The sequence below is a fragment of the Parasteatoda tepidariorum genome, chromosome X1, assembly GCF_043381705.1.
Source record: "Parasteatoda tepidariorum isolate YZ-2023 chromosome X1, CAS_Ptep_4.0, whole genome shotgun sequence".
NCBI lineage: Eukaryota > Metazoa > Arthropoda > Arachnida > Araneae > Theridiidae > Parasteatoda > Parasteatoda tepidariorum.
In genome coordinates, this window is record NC_092214.1 from 65,478,171 (window position 1) to 65,498,254 (window position 20,084).

The following is a 20,084-nucleotide window of genomic DNA, read 5'->3' on the forward strand; positions in this document are numbered from 1 at the left end:
CTGTATCTATTTCAGTACTGCTTAAGCAGAATATGCAAAGATATTGAAAGAAATCAATTTTTATTCAAAAGTATTGTTAAGTGTTAGTTTTTCCAAACATGAGTATTTTTCCTCTAAGAATTCTTTTTTACCACTTAAAAACAAATTGAGAAGTAATAAGAATTTTATCAAAATATTATCTGATACACGCACATTTATCGAATATGATATACTCGAATTTTGTCCTCAGAGAAAATGTTCCCGTGAAAGCACTTCATTTTTTATAAAGCGCAATTCTTTTACTCAAATTTCTTTTGTTTTAATAAAAGAGAAAAATTCGACTAAGTCGTTGTTTTAATTCGTAATTGAGGAACACATTAGTTCTCCTTTTGCTGTTTCCTCGCTTCTTTGTAGCTATCTCAGCGCTAAAATGAAAAATAATTTTAAAGAAAACCCAAGTCAAGTTACGCCAAGGAATAAAGAAAAAAATATAGCTGAGAAATGAAAAAAATCAGCTTAAATCATGCTTGAAATTTAAAAACCAAACAAATGGCGGTTTTGGACAAAAATGTTGAGAGAGCCACTTGCAATTCTCCGGTGCGTATTTTCAAGTTAAACAGCCAGAGGCTGTAAGTTAGAAATGATTGTCTCATACAACAAAAGGAAGAATGTTTACTTTCGTTTCTGTACTTTGCATCCTCATTAAGAATATTTAAAACGTTCAGCGCAAATCTTCTTTTTTAAAGAAAAGAACAAACAGTCTTGTTAAATAACGCTGTATCACCAGTAAAGTGAGCTGCGCTATCTTCTTTTATTTTAATCTCAGTTAATCTCCTGTGCAAAACTTCAACGTACCTCATTTTTTTTTTTTTACTTTTTTCCCCCTTAACATATCCTGACATTTAACTTATGTTTAGTATTTATTGGTGGAATTTCTTCTTGCTTTTTAATTTTTTTTTCCTATTTTTCTTCATCTTTTACGACTTGTCATTTTTCGAGAATCGAATAAATCTTTTTGACGTAGAAAGGAAAAAAAAATCCATCTTAGTTAATAAGAAAAAGCTACAATATCTTAAGATATAATAATTTGGGATGATGCAAATCATGTTCTTGGCTGAAATAGATTAGTAGTTTTTGATATTTTTTTTTTTTTTTTTTTTTTTTTTTTTTTTTTTTTTTTTTTTTTNTAACGATGTCTTGAGGAAATACGCGGTGTTTTCGGAATTTTGAATCAAAGAAAATGGAATTAACTTAATTCTTTTAATTTTTTTCTGATTTTTTTTTTGCTTCTTACAAATAAAGATCATAAAATATAAATGTTGTTATTTTTGCGTTTCGAAGTTTGTAAGAAATAATTTTTTGCTTTTATTGTTTGTTTGAATTTAATTGAAATAAACATTTTGTTTTGAATAAGTATTTTTTGTTAGAAAAAACTAGCAACATAGTTTAAAATAATAACCAATGCACTTTTGTCACTAAAAACAACACTATTTACTTTTTAGGAAATGAAATGTATTTTGCTTTTGTTGAAGCTAGTTATTACATCAGTATATAAGAATTTAATTACTTTCAAAAATGTCAATCATCTGTAAAGCATCATTTTTATTTCTTTATTTCTCACTTATTAACGTATATTAAATGAGCATTAAAAAACTATGTCTTTATTTAAAAATGTTTACTTGAATAGGGTTAACTTGAAGAAGTTTACATGTGAAATGCATTTAAATAGAAAAATTATTTTACTTTCAAGGCAATCAAAATTACAAAGACCAGTACTTTTTATAGTTTTTACTTAAAACTCTTTTAGAAATTTTTAATTTTTATTTAAAAGTCGTTTTTTCTTGACTCATAGTAAAATTCTATAATTTCCTTAGTTTTTTTTTATCATTATAAACTGAGACTGACACTATGTTTTATATTTAAGGGGAATATGAAGAAATTTTTATTTTCAAACTTTAATTTGATGCACCTTTTTTGTAATTAATAGATATCAATTAAAGGAATAAATTAAAGGAAATATACTTAAAGTAATTAAATAAAGAAGATGCAATTAAAGGAATTAATTAAAGGAAATGCAATTAAAGGAATTAAATATTATGTGTTTTTAAAATTAATATCGATTTTCAAAGCATATTTTTCAATCCTATTATTTTTGGGCAAAACTCTATACGCTAACAAAGCAATTGTGTAACAAAAATATAAGACCACTGTGGTTTTTGTGACTCTTATTATAAGCAATATAAATTTTACAAAATAAAATTGAGTTATTGAAAATGAATGAAAAACAAAATGCGTGCTTACAATTTTTAAGAGATATATTTAAAAATGAATTTTTTGTCAACAATTTCACAAATTTTCCTCTGAAATATCGGTTACCAAATTACAAGACTAGTTGCAAAACTAAACCAAAATGCTGTTTATCCACAATTTTTCTGGATAACTTCTAAGACTCTAGTTTTCATCTACTCAAAGGCTAGACCCTACAAGTTTCTTGTAGGATTAAGACCAGAACTACGGCTTAGCGAGCTTTGGACCTCACTTTTTTCTTTCTTGAACGAATTTTTAGTTGATTGGGACGCTTGGCATGGCTCATTGTCTTCCTGAAATTTATGGTCTGAGCCTCCAAAAAAACTAAGAGGTAGACCAAAAGGTATAAGGTGCTGGTAAAGTAGTTGTTGATAACAGCTAGAGTTCATTTTTTTAGAAATTCCCCTCTGATCGCATTTACCATCAAACGTAAAATCTCTCCAAATCACATACTGAGCCACTACCCACCTGCCTATCAAAGAAATCACCAAATTTAGTTCGCAAATCATGCCAATAGTAATTATTATCATCCGGACCATCTAAATTGAACCCATTTTCATCGGAATTTTTTTTTCTTCATATAGGTCATGATCTCCTTCACCCTGTCTCCTTTGCTTTCAGTCTCTCTTCTTTATGATGCCTTAACAGTCCTGGCTTTCTCTTTAATTTCCGAAGAATAGCATTCGATTTTTATCTTTAAGTACTACAGACTATTGTATAGATTGCTGAGTTATTTTGCGAGTAGGCAAGTTCTGATTCATAGCAAGTTTGAAAATGTATCTATTTTCCTGAGCTGATAATTTATGCTTCCTACTACATCTTTTCTGTTTTCCATAAGAATCTCTCTTGGTTTAAAAATTATGAGCAACAGTTTTAGAACGTTCAATTAATTTACATATTTCACGTTCAGACTTGCCAGGGCCCTTGAATTTCCAGCTCAGATAATTGTTTTTCACGAAGCATATTGAATTTTCTTATAAAAACAAATCAATTTAATTCTAATTTTCTTTATAATATTATTGTTTGCGTTTTCTGCAATGCAAAGTTGCACTTTACATATGATTTTCAAATAAAAAATAAAAAGTATTTTGAAAACTCAAACTATTTTGAAAACAGAAATAGGTGGTCTTATACTTATGTAACACCCAGATTTCAAAAAATTGTTTTTGTGTGAAACTAGCTAAATATTTTCCCTCTTTTATTTATATGATAAAATATAACTTATTTCAGTTGCTTCGCTATTTTAAAATTATTGATATTTATGCAGTGTACCCTTAAAATGAGTGATATTTGGGGTGGTCTTATAATTTTGTATCATACAGAAAGCTTCCTTTCATTTAGTGTTCAAGCAACTGGTATTACATGTGAACATTTTTATTTATTAAGCTTTCTTAAATATATTCAACCCAAGTAATTAGAAAATGAGGTTTATCATTATTTTATTACTTTAAGCCTTCACACAGCTATAAAATTTATATATCATTAATAATAAGATAGATAAAAAAATTTAACGCTGTTTACAAGGTAGGTGGTATCTTTTGTTTTTGTGAAGCCTAATTTCAGAAAGTATATTCGAAAGTTACTAAAACGCAATGTCATCATGACCTTTAATTATAAATATTATTAGTAATTTTTCCTTTTTTTAAATTTTTTTTTCTCATTTAAAAAAACAAAAACATTTTAGCTTTTGAAATGCTAAATATAGTTCACTATAAAGCATTATCAAATATTTCTTCCATATTTGTAGTAACAAAAACTAAAATTGAGATTGAAAATTCAAATTAATTAAGATATAAAATACCGTCTTCATTATTTCATGTCCATTAGCTGATCTTTAAGATCAAGAGAAGCGCTAAAAAGGAGGCTTTTATTAAAAATTTTGCCTAAACGTTTTTTGGCTAAAGTCTCATTAAAAGTGAAAGTCTACATAGTTACCTGAAAAAAGTATCAAGTTAATTTCTAAAACTTTTAAGAGTTACAAAAAGAAAAGATAAATTTCCTCCAATAGCGTGTCACCGTAAGTGTAATTAAAGATTTACTCTTTTTTCTCCTAGAAAAGGTACTTTTTAAATCAAGTCATCTCCTTATGCAATTGTAAACAGTTTCTAGATAATTAACCTTCGGGAAATGAGTTTTTTTAGTTTTTTTTCGTCGTTGTTTGATGAGAAATATGCAAAGTCAACTCATCGACTTTGAAAGGAACAATAAAAAATCAATTAAAACAAGTTTTAAAATTCCCCTCATTATTCTACATCGAGAAGTTCTAAATTGATTATTCATTAGTTTTACGTATTATGCAAATTCTAATCTTGTGTTACTGAGACTTTTATGCACGTTCATCTTATCATTTTTAGATGTTTTAGTAATTGATCTATTTATAAGATCAAGAATTTTAACTTGATCCAAAATAAAGTTTACAGATTAATGCTAGTAGAAAAAATTTAAAAAAAAATTGATCTTTGTGCTATGTGTGTTTTTTAAAGGAATTCTAAAATTTTCCGTCTTTATCATTAAAATATTTTCTAGGTTTTTATTTATCACATTGATTGTTAAGTTAAAAATACCAAAATAAAGTTGTTTTTCTTATTTAATCATATCAATATTTAATATCAATACTTAAGTTATGACTTGTATTTATAAAATTATGTTTAAAAAGTGGATGAACAAAAAACTACTTTTTATTATTTATATAAAAGGAAATTTTATGTACGATTTATACCGTTTTGATCATAGTACTTAGCAATTAATCTTTTCTTACTCGTATAAATAACTTTTAAACTGGCTTATTAAAAAAAGGAGATAAAATGCTTCTAATATATATATATATATATACATGTATGTATGTATCAATTTTTTACCTTTACAAATTACCTCTTTCAGGAACTATGCTTTTGCTTTTTCTCTCATCATATTTTATTTAAGTATAAAAGTTTCTTTTAGAAATAAAACTTTATATTACGTTAAAAAATTAAGAATAATAAATTAAAAATAATTTATTCGAAAGTATTTCAAATAATATAACACAATAAAAAATTTTAAAATATGCCACAAATCTGCAAAATTAAAAATTCCAGAACACCAGTATCGGATTCGTAACGTAAGTAGTGTTGTCATACGTATCCTACATTGCATTGGCTTTTATTTCATCCTCATGTGCTGAGTGATACAAAAAATCGTCTTCCCCCCCCCAACTAAAAAATTCAAAATTCCACTTTTTTCAAAAATATTTTACAATAACATTTGAATCCACATTTTGATTTTTTCTACTTATATTTTCCTCAAATTGTTGAACTAAGTAAATATTGAAAAATAGTTTCTCTCTTATTTGCTGATTGAATTAAAATAAATCTTATAAAATGATTCATATTATTCATAATAAGTTCATCAATAAATTTCAGAATGTTCTTGTTAGAAAAAATACACTTTTGCTAATCCGAACTCCAAATGAAAATTGATTTCAGTATTAATTAAATTTAAGGCAAAAAGTAAATGAATAAATAAATAAATATTCGAATTGTTTTAGTTTATTTTTATTCTAATGTAATGCAAATTTTATGCTTTTTTTTCTTTATATTGTAGTTTTTACACTTTTCTGAAATTTTAGTCAAGATAATAAATTTTAGCTTAAACATGAGAAAATGTATTTTTCTTAATTAAATAATGATTGGAAAACTCTTTTATGAAATATTGAATATTTAATAAAAAGTATAAATTTCTGAAAGTATCTAATTTTTCAGTGAAAAATATAATCACTTTATGAATAACATTTATTTTTTCAAAATATTTATCGATTTGTAAATAAACTGGTGTAAAAAAATAACTCGATTCGTTGTAAAATTCCAAATAAAATGCAGGTGAGATTAAATAAAAAAGAAATTTTTTCATTTGATTTTCTGAAGAGTTGGAAGGAGTTTCTTCTTTTTTATTTCATCATGAAATCCTTATTATTTTCTTCTTTCACAAAATAAAAAAAAGTCTCGGAAATAAGATACGACGTAGTATTTTTTACATCGCTAATACTGAAATTGGGTTGAATAATTATTTGTTGAGATAAATAACCGTGAAGTCATTAAAAAAATCTCCACAGCGCAAATCTATCCTTCTTAATTTATTTTCGGTGTTTTATTTTTTATTTGTATTTTTTTTAATACACTTTTTGTTCTTTACCAAAATAAGCGTATAGTTTCTCGCGGTGGGCCGCATAGAATTACCATTACGGTCACAGAAAAAAAAAAGTGTAGCAGCAAACCTAAGCGTTCGTACAATATTTAAATAAAAGGCACTAACTGAATGAAGATAAAGAAATGAAAAAATTAAATTGAAAGAAATATAATCGAAAATAAACTAAATAAAGGTAATTCTAAGTCAAGAAGCAGCTAGTAGCATGCTTATTAAACATAATTAACTCTGAATTTCTGTTTCTTTCAATGTTTTTGTTTTATTATAAACAGTGGATTTCGGTACTATTTTAATCCTCAGGATTAGTCCTAGACAGCAAAAAGTCTCATCCTTTAGAATGATAGGTAAGCACAAAAAGAGAAGGAGCTAAATTGGAAGAAAAATTAAAGATTAATTAAGAAAAATATACATGGCTAGATTGTTAATACTTATAACATAAACCTTTTTCTATTCAATGTGGATAGTGAGGAGTTGGTATTTTGGTGTAAGTAAAGTGTCAGATAACTTAATTAAAAAGTCCAACATATACTGCTGCTTTCCGCTTAAGTATTTTTCTTGCATTGTTAGAATATTTATGTAGTAATTAGCTAACATTTGTTTCCTTACCCTTTTGCTGATGCTAAGTTTTATTCGGAATATGCAAATTTTAACTTTCTCGGGGATCTCTGGTAATTAAGCTCAGAAGGAAGAAAACTGTAATTTTTTTTAATGAAAAAAAAAGAAAAAGAATTATACCGGCGGAACACATCTTTTTTCTTGGCAAAATTCTTTTATTTCTACTGTGGTTTCATGTAGGTTGAGATGGATTAATTTTTTTATTCAAAATTTTTTTTTTCATTTTTACAGTAATAAAAGCTTTATGGTGATTTTTTTTAAATTCTTTAAATGTAGTATGTTTTTATGTGAGGAAATGATGGGGGTTAAAAAATGTTTTAAAATCATTATCTCTTAGAACTGTGATTTCATAATATGAGACTCTTACATATTTAAGTTCAAATTTGTGAATTAAAAAAATATCTCTCCCACGAATAGCAAATCCTATAAGCATTAAAGAAACATTTTGGTAAAATTCACTAAAAAGTTTTAAAAATGTACATTTCAGTAAGAATTCCGTAAGAAGTACAATTTTTTTTATAAATACAGTTATTTAGCATGTTTTATGAATTATGAATAAAAAAAATAGTTTTTACAGAACATAAAGCATATCATTAATAAATTTCTAAAAATGTAAAATTAAATTCGTCACATCTTTTTTATGACATTGCGAATTTTTTTCAACGAAAATGTAAATTGTGTAATTTTTTTTCTTCAGAAAATTAGATAGATGCATTAAATAAGGCAATAAAATTGCGGCAAACTGCTTTTAGCTAATCCATATGAAGAAAATTAAAATCTTTAATGCATAAATATATTACAAAATATATAATTTTCAAAAATAACAATTTTTTTCATTTTAAACATTTGATTAAAATTGCTTGAAAAAAATAACTATTTTGCTAATAAATCTTGATGTTTATTAAAATGCATTCAAAAATAAAAGATTAAAAGAAGAGCAAAATATAAGAATACTTAAATTTATTTATGAATCAATAATTTTATAAAGTAATTCATGTTTTAAATTTTTAAATTATTATACATTTAATTTTTGGTGCAGTGAATTTATTTTGGTTTTTCCAAAATTTATGTTTTATAGGAGTGCGGCAGGAGCAAGACCTATATGTTCGACTAATAGACCATCAAAGAAAAAAGGTAAGCCTTTTTATTCATAATTTTTTCAATAGTATTAAATTTTTCACTAAAGAAATGAACATTTTGCTATAAATGAAACAATTTTTTAATTCTACTTGTAATTATATAATTTGAAATTCTACATATTTCGCTATAAATTAAACAATTTAAAATTCTACAATTAATCCTATTCATTATTAATTAACGCTTACTACGAATTCGATTTTTGTATTACTACTAATTACTACAAATTCTACTTTCGTATTTCTGCTAAAGCCTACTACTAATTACTACAAATTCTACTCATTTCTACTAATACTACTAATTACACCATGCTCATTACTACCCATTCCATTTATTGCTGTATATTCCGCAACCTCCTCTCACCGACTCTAAGAATTCTGCATCCTTCTCGCGCCGACCATAGTGCTGACGCTAAATATTCTCAGTGGTAGACGGATCTTAGGTTAGAGTCCCCTTGACGACAGGCTAACTGTGGGTAGTTTTCCTCACCATTTAAACACAAATGTGGGTTTGTTCCATAAAAAAGTTCTCTGTGAGGGCAAAGTTTCTCCCACTACTCGATTCTGAGCAGCGATGGCTCAGGGGATAGAGCGCTTGCCTTCCAATGAGGTAAACCGGGGTTCGTTCCCGGCGATGGCTGATCGATACGAATTCCGCATCCGGCTTGTGCCGACCACAGTGCTGAAGTGAAATATCCTCAGTGGTAGAGGGATCATGGGTTAGAGTCCACTTCAGGTCCGTCGATCAGGCTAACCGTGGGAGGTTCTCGATGTATTCCTCTCCATGTAACGCAAATGCGGTGTAGTTCCATCAAAAAGTCCTACATGAAGGCAAAATTACTCCCAATACTTGATACAGGAGCTCCCTTGTCTTCTGGATTGGGTTCGAAATTATATAGCTACGGAGTTGAACGCAAATTTCAAAAATTGGGTCAGCTTTTCAGCGACTGTTATAGAACAAAAATGAAATATACACTCCACTTATTACTACTAAATCTACTTATTGCTTCTAAATCTACTTATTACTGCTCATTCTACTTATCACTACTGACTTATTAATTTTAACTATTAACAATCACATGAAACTTAATATAATTCATATAATTCCGTGCTACTACACATAAAAGGACACGTTTAGCTGATTACAATAGAAAAAATAAATTTAAATTTTAAAATTATTCAAATGCTTAGGAAGGGTTAAAGCGGGGAATCAATTCTTAAATAGGGCAGACAATTCACTTTTACTATCGAAAAGATCTCACTTGATCGCCATTAATCAATTTCCTTATGGGGAGGAGGACTGCAACTGTGGGGAGTCATTCATTTGCATACCAATATGGCCTCCCTTTATCCCTTATCGTGCAATATGTTATGTATTTATATTCTAACTTTTTAAAATAAAAAATGACTGTACAAATATCGTTTAAATTTATTACTTTCTTTTTTTTACATTTTGAATTATTATAAGTTTTAAGCGTTGTCTAATTAAAAATTAAGCTTTTATTTTCTTGATTTTTAAAATATGGGTAAATTTTACTTATTCCTGTAAAAATGTCTGATATAATCAAGCTAAATTATACCTTGCAAAGAAATCTTGACCTTTTGTCAAATGCAGACTCTCAGTTGGAATTTATTTATTTCTAAATTAATATTTGTACTACATATGAATTTATGCTCTAGGTTTAAAAATCGCAAATGAAATATAGAACTTTAAATTTAAGCTCTGATTTCAATATACCAAAAATAGTACAATTTACAGTTCAAACGGAGCAATTTTAAGAGTATATATGCAGGCATATGCGTTTATTTGTATGAAAGTTTGTACGTCTATTAATCTAAGATTCTTAAAATATTGTAATATTTTTGCATGTGTTCTGCTTTTGTTTAGCTTTTAGATTTCAGATCAGCATTCATGTTTATTTCATAAAAAATGTGTGCATTTACAGTTGACCACAAGACAATTTCGAAAAAATAAAGCCTCCTAAGAAGTCACAAATCTGAGATAATTTTCCTGCATGGGTACTTGTGGGAATGTTAAACATTTTTAAGACATATGAAAAAGAGTTACTTTCAGTTACAGAAAATAATTTAAAGAATCAAATTGGGGCAACCTTGGTGAGACTGACACAGTAATAATCATGCTTTTACGAACTCATTTCAGTTACAGTAAATAGTACAGAAAAACTAATTAAAATTGCGAACAATCTTTGTGAAACATAATAGAGATGCTTTTCATCACCTCATCCAAATAAATCAATTTAATCGGTAAAAAAATTTATTTCACATAATTCCTTATTTCAGAGAGCAATTGTTTAACATCATATGCAAGTTGCATCATGTACAATGTGTAATTGTATTTATGCTTATAAGCAAATATATTAAAAAAACTTTGCTGCAGGAGCTTTTCATAGAGAGAAAATAATTAAAAAACTTAATTACTAAAGCTATTTGTATTCCATCTAAATTAATAATCTAAGCAAGCCAATAATCTAAACAAATCATCGTGATACTTTTTACCATCTCGTCAAAATAAATCGATTCAACTTTGCTAAAAGATGAAAAATAATCTTATATAACCTATTATTGCAGAAAATAATGCTTAGATATCATAATACTAGTCGAATTACGCTTCGTTGTGTTTATGTTCGATTGTAAATTAGAAATATTTCTTTCAAGTAGTTAAATATAGCGCTTTCAGCTACAGTAAATGATTAAGAAATGATTAAGAAGTAATTAAAATTTCTAATGATCTTGGTAAGTCATCTAAATCAATCATCATACTTTTTACCACCTTGTCCAAATAAATAAATTAAGTAATTGGTTTAAATGGTGTTTAAATGGTAATTTCATATTATGCCTTTTTCCGGAAGCAATACGTAAATATTATGCAACAGACGAAATGTGCATCATTATATGATTGATTACATGCTCACTTGTAAGTCAAATAATTTATATTATAAATCGTTTTTCAGTAAGTAATTTAAAAAACCAAATTTCAAGGAATCTTAGGCGCCCTTTAAATAAATCATCATACTTTTTACCATCTCGTCCGAATAAATCGATTTAATTGGTTTAAATGTTCATTTCATCAATTTTTACCGAAAACAATACTTAAACGCTATATAACAAATGAATTTATGTTATATAACAAACGAATTACGAATCATTGTATAATTGAGTGCATGCTCACTTGTGAAGCAAATATTTTTTTTAAAATCATTTTTAATGCGAGTCAATAATTTAGAAAACCGAATTTTAAAATATCTTACAGCAATAATAAATTATAATACTTTTTACCATCCAGTTCAAATAAATTGATTTAATTGACTTAAATGGTAGTTTCCTATAATGCTTTTTTACCGAAAACAATAATTAAGTGCTACATAGCAAATTAATTAAGTATCATTATTTGATTAAGGACATGCTCACTTCTGAAAAAAATTGTATTTTAACATTCATTTTTCTGCTATAGTAAATATTTAGAAAATCTAATTTCAAAAGATCATGGGGTTCCATCTAAATCAATTATCATAATTCTTACCACTAGTCTAAATAAATTGATTTAATTGGTGAGCAGTCAACTTAATTGGTTTAAATCGTAATTTCATACACTGTTCATTTTTTTTTACCAAAACAATACTTAAATGCTACATAACAGGCAAATTATGTGTATCATTGCTTGATTGAGGACATCTCAGTTAGAAGGCAAATATTATATTTAAAAATCGTTTTTCAGCTAGATTAAATTTCGGAAACCAAATTCAAAGGATCTTAGTGCGCCATCCAAATAAATTATCATACTTCATACCATTTCGTACCAATTTGAATAATCCAAATCCAAATCCAAATAATAATGATAATCCAAATAAATTGATTGATATATAACAGACGAATTATGCATCATTGTTTGATTGAGTACTTTCTCACTTGTAAAGTAAATATTATATTTTAAAGCTCGTTCTTCAGCTAGAGTAAATAACTTGCGAAACCTAATTGGGAAGAATCTTGGCGTGCCATCTAAACCAATCAACATGATACTTTTACGATCTCACCTAAAGAAATCATTTTAATCGGCAGAAAGGCACCTGAAAGTTAATTTCGTAAAATGCGTTATTACAGAGAGCAATACTCAAATATATCAGTGGAAAAAGCTAAAAAAAAATGCCATCAACCTCCTCTAGATCTAACCTTATGGTCTTTTTTTTTTCTTTTTGTGTCCCTTATAAAAGGGGTGTTGTAGAGAGGGGGTAGTTGTTTGCAAAAGCACTGTTGAGTGCAGTCAACCAGCGATTCTCTTTGCAGTGGAGAAAACTCGACGAAGTCAGTCTGTGGCTGCTCTTAACGATATTGAAGCGATTCACGACATAGGGATCCATCCATTACATGGATCCCTGGTTTCCCCTCCCCATACAACTCAGCCCTTCCGCACATGGGTTCACATTTTTATTTTTCTTTCCCATCCCTCGACTTCTCTTATTCTTTGTTTTTTTGTCAAAAAATACTTTCCTATTCCAAATCAGACTGTGTCGAGGTTGTGTTTTTCTTAGAATTTTATACTCACCTAAATGTCTTCATTCAAACAAAATAACAACCACAGCAGTTAAGGTTTGATTAATAACATTTTTAATAGTATTAATTGAGCACATTTTAGGATTATAATACTTGACAAAAAATAAGTTTCTCAAAATTTATAAAATTTTATTCGTTTGTTGACATAACCGTTACACGGGAAATGCTCCGAGTTAACATTTTGTCAAATTAGGATAAGTATTATATTCAATTGTTGTTCGTCAAAAAACAAAAACAACAGTAAAAAATTCATAATAAATGCACATTTTAACCCAACTAATTTTTTTCTTTTAAAAACACTTCCTTATGTTTAATTAAACTGTGGTTAGGTTTGATTAACATTTTAATCGTATTGATTGATCAGCATTTTAGGATTATTATACACTGCAGAAATCGGAAACTTAAAGTTCACGAAATTCTCTTTGTTTGTTGTCGAAACCGTTACCTAAGAAGTTCTCCACGCGAACATTTCTTAAAATTTGGCAAATTACTAATTCAATTCTTTGAGAATACAAATTTTGTCAAAAAGATCCGGCCAAATTCAGATTTTAATTCACCTAATTTTTCTTCCTCATCCTTCGACTGCTTGCAAGCTAGGATTTTTTTTTAGTCAAAAAGACTTTCATATTTCTAAACCAATTTGTACCGAGAGTAGATCTAGATATATTTTGCTTTTAGAATTTTATACATACCTCAATTTTTCCTTTCAAACAAAATAACCACCACATCTAAATTTTGATAGATAATATTTTTAACAATATTAATTCAGCGTAGTATTATGCTTATCATTCGTTGTAAAAATTAGATACTCAAAACTCATCACGACATTTTATTTATTTAATTTTGTTTCTGATGGAACTCCCTTTTTTTAAGTGAACATTTTGCCAAGTAGAGAAATGTTCAATCTTCACTTGTGTAAAAATACATATTTCGTCAAAAGTATTTATCGAAATGTTACATATTGAATAACACAATTGATTAAGAAATACAACCTCAAATAAATTAATGGGACAGAATGAAATCTCATATCAGCAAGATTTGAACCCAGGATACTATCTTGATAAATAAAAGTACTAACCTCATTGCAATCTGTTTTGATTTGCTTGAAACTGAGAAATTATTTTTAAAAAAGGACATTTATTTTTTCTTTAAAATTGAGTTACCAATCTTAATTCCTTTAGAAAAAAAGTGTATGTAAAAAAAAGTATCTATGTTTTCAAATTGGGAAGATTGACGCTAAATAGTTTCATACAAAAAAATAAATAAATAATAAAGAAAATTTTTTAATTAATAAATATAAATAAATAAATAAAAGTATTTCATTAACAAGCGCTAACAAAAATGATAACATGACAATACTCTAACTATACGCATTAGTGAACATCTTAAAAAAAATAGCAGTCAAATGATTTCAGAGCATTGAAAACGTATTATGTTGGAAACGAAAATCTTCTTTTTGCAATATTACTCAAAATATAATAATAAATGACAAAAATTACCTAATTGAGTTACCAACCCAAATCCCTTTGAAAAAAACGTATATGGAAAAAAAAGTATATATGCCTTCAAAATTGGAACATTGATGCTAAGGAGTACGATTCAAAAAACCTTGAAAAAATAAATAAATATTTGTCTATAGGATTTGCACTTAAAAACAGCATGGCCTAAGCTACCATAATATGTGTTTTCGCAAAATTAGCAATTAAATATGGCTTTATAATATTTGATGAAATTTAGTTAATGGGGTAAAGTTCGCTAATTTTATAATGATATTGTATTTTATAATGAAACCATTTATTCGGTTAAATTTACTTTTCAGTTTCGAGTTTTTTACTAAATATGTGGTAATAAGAACTAAAATTTTGAACACCAGAATTTCCGGTATACCGTTACCGTGTGAAAGGAAAAATAATCAAATGAATGGTTTAAATGCCGTATATTTTGGTTTCTTTAACGATAATTATGGTTCTTTTTATCAGAAATGTTATTACCATACACAGTGCATTAATTTTACCAGACTTTTTTTCTCTCCATATTTACAAAATAAAATTGCTCTCAGCTAGTTATAAACCAATTTTAACACCCCTGCATTACATAACAAAGTAAAATCCCCGGTAATTAATATATCAGGGCTTTGACACCTCTATAAGCCTCTTTCTCGTCTCAATCAGAATGGAATGTAGATGGCAGGGGGGCTCCCTTATTACTTTTGAATCCAAAATTGGTAGGAAAAGATGGCAGGAAAATGAAGCTCATGAAGCAATCACAGAACGGAAGTAGGGTGTCCCCCTAACGGGGTTGGTTTTATTGTAACAAGGCGCAACAGAGTCCTTAGGGGTCCCATATGGTAGAGTATGGGTGAACTTGGTTTTGGTAAAAGCATTGTTCCTGCCTCTCCAAAAGCAGAAAGGACCTTTGACGATGAACAGGATTAATGGCTCACCGCTGGGTGGTTCATTCATATCCAAATAAGACTGTCAGTTCTCTTTTTCGATTTATCGTATTACCCACTCTTGGATAACATGTGTTTGGAAAAAGCTCAATGCCTCTATCTCTTCTGTAAATGCCTCCTTTTTATCTTATGCCCTTCATTTTGATGGCTTATTTTTTTGATTACTCAAGATGCAAATTGCATATAGATTTTGGTGTTTTCTGAAAGTTAGAAAGCGCAATGTTAATAAAAATCCCCTTGTACATGCCCTTAAAAAAATTAGGATGTTAAAAAAAGTAGTTTTTGTAAAATTTCATCCAAATCCTAGACGGATTGACAGTCTAGCAAAAGACTTTCGAGTCTAAAAAGTCAAGAACTAGAAAACGTTAGGGGATATAAGATTTGCCTGAAAAAGGGCTGATGCCAGGGTTGACATTCCAGCCACTGTAAAAAAGCAACTACTTACAGCTAAATATTTAATTGTTGACCCCATGGCCACTATACGTTCATGGGGGTAAAGTTAAACAATATTTAAATGCCTATAATTACGTTGTTAAACACATTCTATTGTAAAGGGCATTTATATTTGCTTTTAAAGGAAGAGAACTTTTTACTAATGCATGGTGAAAAATAATTTAAATATTATCGGATATTCTAAATGAAACAAGGCACTAATTGAACTTAAGTTGTTTTGTCAGTCATAAGAAACAATATAATTTAATATTTCTATTTTACTCCACAATTCATAACCTTAAGTAAATTTCAGTAAAGTTTAACTCTAAAATGTTAAAAAATTGCTATGTTATCTCGCAACACTTTTAAGCACCCTATGTTAAATAAATAACAATGAACCTTCGCCAACGAAAATATATTAAATTAAATTAAAATAATGTGTACTTTATTTTTCTAAAACTAACATTTAAATAAACAATAAATATTTTCTTCTATCAAACTAGTCCCTCTGAAAATATGCATACATGCGTGTATAAAGCAAATTGTAATTTTTGAAGTGCGATTAATGGAACATTTAAAGTTGAAATAAACTAAAACAAAAATTAGTTCATCGAAAATAACAGAAACAAAAAGTTACTTTTGGGAATGTTTCAGTATTTTAAAATCTGTTACAGTATCGATCTATACCACCAAAATGTCCCTATAACTGCTATAAGAAAAAATCGCAATAACAAATTAACACACTCCATTCAACATTTGATTCAGAATTCTCCGGATAAAATCGTCACTAAAAAAATCGAGCTATTAATTGAATTGAGAGGGCATTATATGAGAGGAACATATTTTATTAAAACACATGTCTCTAAATGATACTTAATCTAGGAAAAGGTTTTTCATCAGATAAAAAATATCACAGCCTCCCTAATCCAAAAAAGTAAACAACTTTATTTACTTACATAAATTTACCATTGTCTGAAGTTACACCTAAAAATAACATGAAATTACTGAAAATAAACTAATCTGAATGAATATCTTTTGAAAGAATTAAAAAAAAAATCTCGAATCCATCCCAAGAAGAAGCAATTAAGAAAGTCATCTCCCAAAGTGTCCCCTCAACAACAACAAGAAGATTTTCTGGAAAATGATTTGAAGCAGAAGATTTTCACACCTTTTAAAGCTTATTCCAATCAGGTTCCACACTTTCTTTGCTTTTTAGTAATTCCCCACTGACGGGGGAGGTATAACCTCAATTCAATATTTTCGAGCCTTTCCTTGCTTGTTCTACGTAAATAAGCGTAGACCGAGATTCCAATTCTTAAAGGAAAGTCCTCCCCATTTCAGCATTTAATGTATTCCCCTGTTCTTTGGGGCAAACGATTTCTTTTTCCATCCACCCCCCACATCTTAGACCATGTGATACCAACTTCAATTGGCTTCACATTCTAGTAATTACTTGTACTAAAGCTAAACGGGGAATTTCTCCTTTACAAAAAGAAAAAGTGAAAGGAAGACTTTAGAATATAATGAATAATGGAGGACATGGACTAAGATGGGAGTTAAGTGCTTTTTTTCCCTGGCTATCGTCTGCAGACCTTTTTACCACCACTCCCCTAACTTCTACACTTCTTTAGCCCCGATTCCTAGTGCAAGCGAGATCTTATTTTCACCGAAATCACTAGAACAAATTGACACGATTTTTCTGCAGCTTAATTTCGACTTTTATTTTTTTCCAGTCGTGGCAACGCCGGTGTTAAATTGATCCGCATTAACCTTTCTTCTTCGGCTTCACCAATGAATTGCATTACTTCGAACTTTTTTTTTTCTTCCTTTTTTTTTTTATATTTGTTTTCCTTTTTTTTTTGGTGATTAAAATAGTATTCAGTAAATATGATGGAATCTATCAGTGATTTCAGATAATGCCTTTGTCAGATACATCATCAAACTGGAAGGCAGAAGTGAAAAAGATTTCAAAAAAATATTTAAAAAACTAAAAACATTTTCCGACATTGTTTGGAGTTCTTTTTTTTTTCCATCTGAGTAATTTTATTTTTTTACCCTCGCTCTTACCTTTGAATTTTTTTTCCCTTTATTGATGCACCAGAGTGCGAATAAGAAATACTACTTAAAAGCCATTTTTTTTAACATCTTTATTTTTTTTCTACCTTTTCTTGAGAAAAGTAATAAGACAATAAAAAAGGAAGAAAAAAACAACGGAGGGGAAGGAGGAAAAAAAAAGAGCTAGCTGGAAAACTTAAGCCGTCTATTAAAATAATGAACGCAGTACGAATGGTAATTGCACGTGAAGTCGACATTTAAATCCCGAAGCCTTTAAATCCCTTTGTAAAAATACGTCTCGCAATGTGTATAGATTACTACAGTGTTATTAATTTTTTACGTGTTGCCCTATAATTGTATTAGAACATTTAATAAAGCTATCGGATTACTGACAATGAACCAATCTTATGCGAGACAAAAAATTAAGAAGGGGGAAGGGGAAAAGAAAGAAAGACTTTTTTACGATGCAAAAAGAAAAATAGAGATGGTGCGAGTTTATTTAATTATGAGGAAGTCCATTTTAGATTTTTATCGTCTTTTTTCTTTTACCACCAAAGAACCAGAAATTATATTTTCTATTCATTGAAACTTAAGCAACTCGCAATACATTTTATGCATGTGGCTCACTGATTTACCGCGAATGAAAAGTAAAACTAATTTTGAGGATTTTTCACGTTGATTTTTTTAAATCACATTTATATCGAAGACTTTGTTTTTTTTTCGTTCGTTTTCTCAGCATGTGTTTTTTAAAGATGGCGCAGTTCAAAAGAAAGGAGTGAGATCTTAACTTTGTAAGAAAATAATTTGGTTATCTTTAAGAAAAAAACTTATTTTGTTTGTAGAGAGGTTTTCAAAAAGAAAACTAATTTATCAGATGGAATGGAAGAGCTGTTTACCGATTTTGGCATATATTTACTGTTGTTTCCGTTAGATATTAACATGAAAAAACATTATTAATTTAAAATGTAAAATACTTAAAATTTTTAAAATTATTAAGAGCAAATCTAGACTTATTGAATTTAATTTTTTAGTACAACATTAATCTATGAATTGTAAAAACATACTTATTGCATAAAAGAAAAGAAATCCAAAAAAACTATATTACCGAGGAATAATCATCGGTAATAAATTACTAACAGAAATTAGACTAATTGCCCAAACTTAAATCTGAGATTTTAAAAGATAAACTTCAATCTATAACTTATATACATATACTAATATATTTAATAGTGTATTACTATATGATTATATTAATATATTACCCCTGATATTAAAAGTCTTGTTGTCTTTATTTGTATGCGCTCTGGAACGAAAATTTGTTTTGCATAAATATAATTTCTTTTTGAATAACTTTTTTTTTCTCTTTTTACTCAAACTTTCTAAATACCTTTCTTCTTTTAATAAAGAATGAATTTTAGCAAAGTTCTAAGTAGAAATTAAAAATTTTTTTGAAGATTTAAAAAATTTTCAAATTATCATTTTTCGATTAATGTGCTAATGGCATAAGTACAGATTTAAATAACTGAAACTACACATTTTATTTTGCAATTTAATTGACTGTTTTAAATAATTCTTTCAAAATATTTAAATTTAGTAATTAATTTAGCTTATAAATAAAACATTGCTATTAAATAATAGAAGTCATTGTCAAAGTATAGTAAGAATGACACTAAGGCCACCAGCTGTTAAAAAAAATAATAAGCTTGATTTAGTAGTAAAGAGCAAAAAGGCGAAATTTCAATTAGCGTTTATTTTCAATAGGTTTGAAATTCTAAGATTAGTTTTGTTTTCCTAAATGATTCATTATAGTTTCAGATCTGTAATTTGATAAAATATATGTCTTTAGGATATATTTTATTCATATAAATAGTTATCATTAAAGTCCAATTCTAAAACAAAATTAAATCTAGTGTTTATAACACTCGTGTTATTTTGATATTTTATAAGTATCAATTATAATACTTTTAAAAAAGTTCTTTTTTCAAATTTTTCTTACCGGCATTAAATTTTATATTAAATTTCAGCATAAAAATTAGCCAAATTATAGCCAAGTAACTTAAAGAGAGCAGCGTTTACTTCAATAAGTTATTTCTGTCCAATTTTATAAATAGATTAGATATTTTATCGTGATTCTAAAATCATAAATCTAAGCTAGTGTTAAGAAGCACTTATTACAGTCATTTTGAAAAAATTTTTTAATATTTATTTCAGTTATTCTCAAAAGATTTTTTAGCGTCTTTCATTTTATCTATATGCATTAAATGGTAGCTAAGATTTAAACATAAGAAATCCTCAAAATGTAACCTGGTAACGTATAGAAATTCATGTTATTAACCTATCCCTGGTAATTTATTGTTTCA

The 20,084-nt window shown here is 27.9% G+C and overlaps 1 protein-coding gene across 2 annotated transcripts in view; it reads left to right on the forward strand.

Annotated features, from left to right (window-relative positions):
- The window catches only part of LOC107437109 (EBF transcription factor knot), a 220,687-nt gene that overhangs the window by 40,881 nt on the left and 159,722 nt on the right, over positions 1-20,084 (forward strand). For both annotated transcript variants that reach the window (XM_071187401.1, XM_071187402.1), the window contains exon 4: positions 8,159-8,214. In XM_071187401.1, coding sequence (XP_071043502.1) covers positions 8,159-8,214 — 56 coding nt within the window. The remainder of the gene's footprint in view (positions 1-8,158; positions 8,215-20,084) is intronic.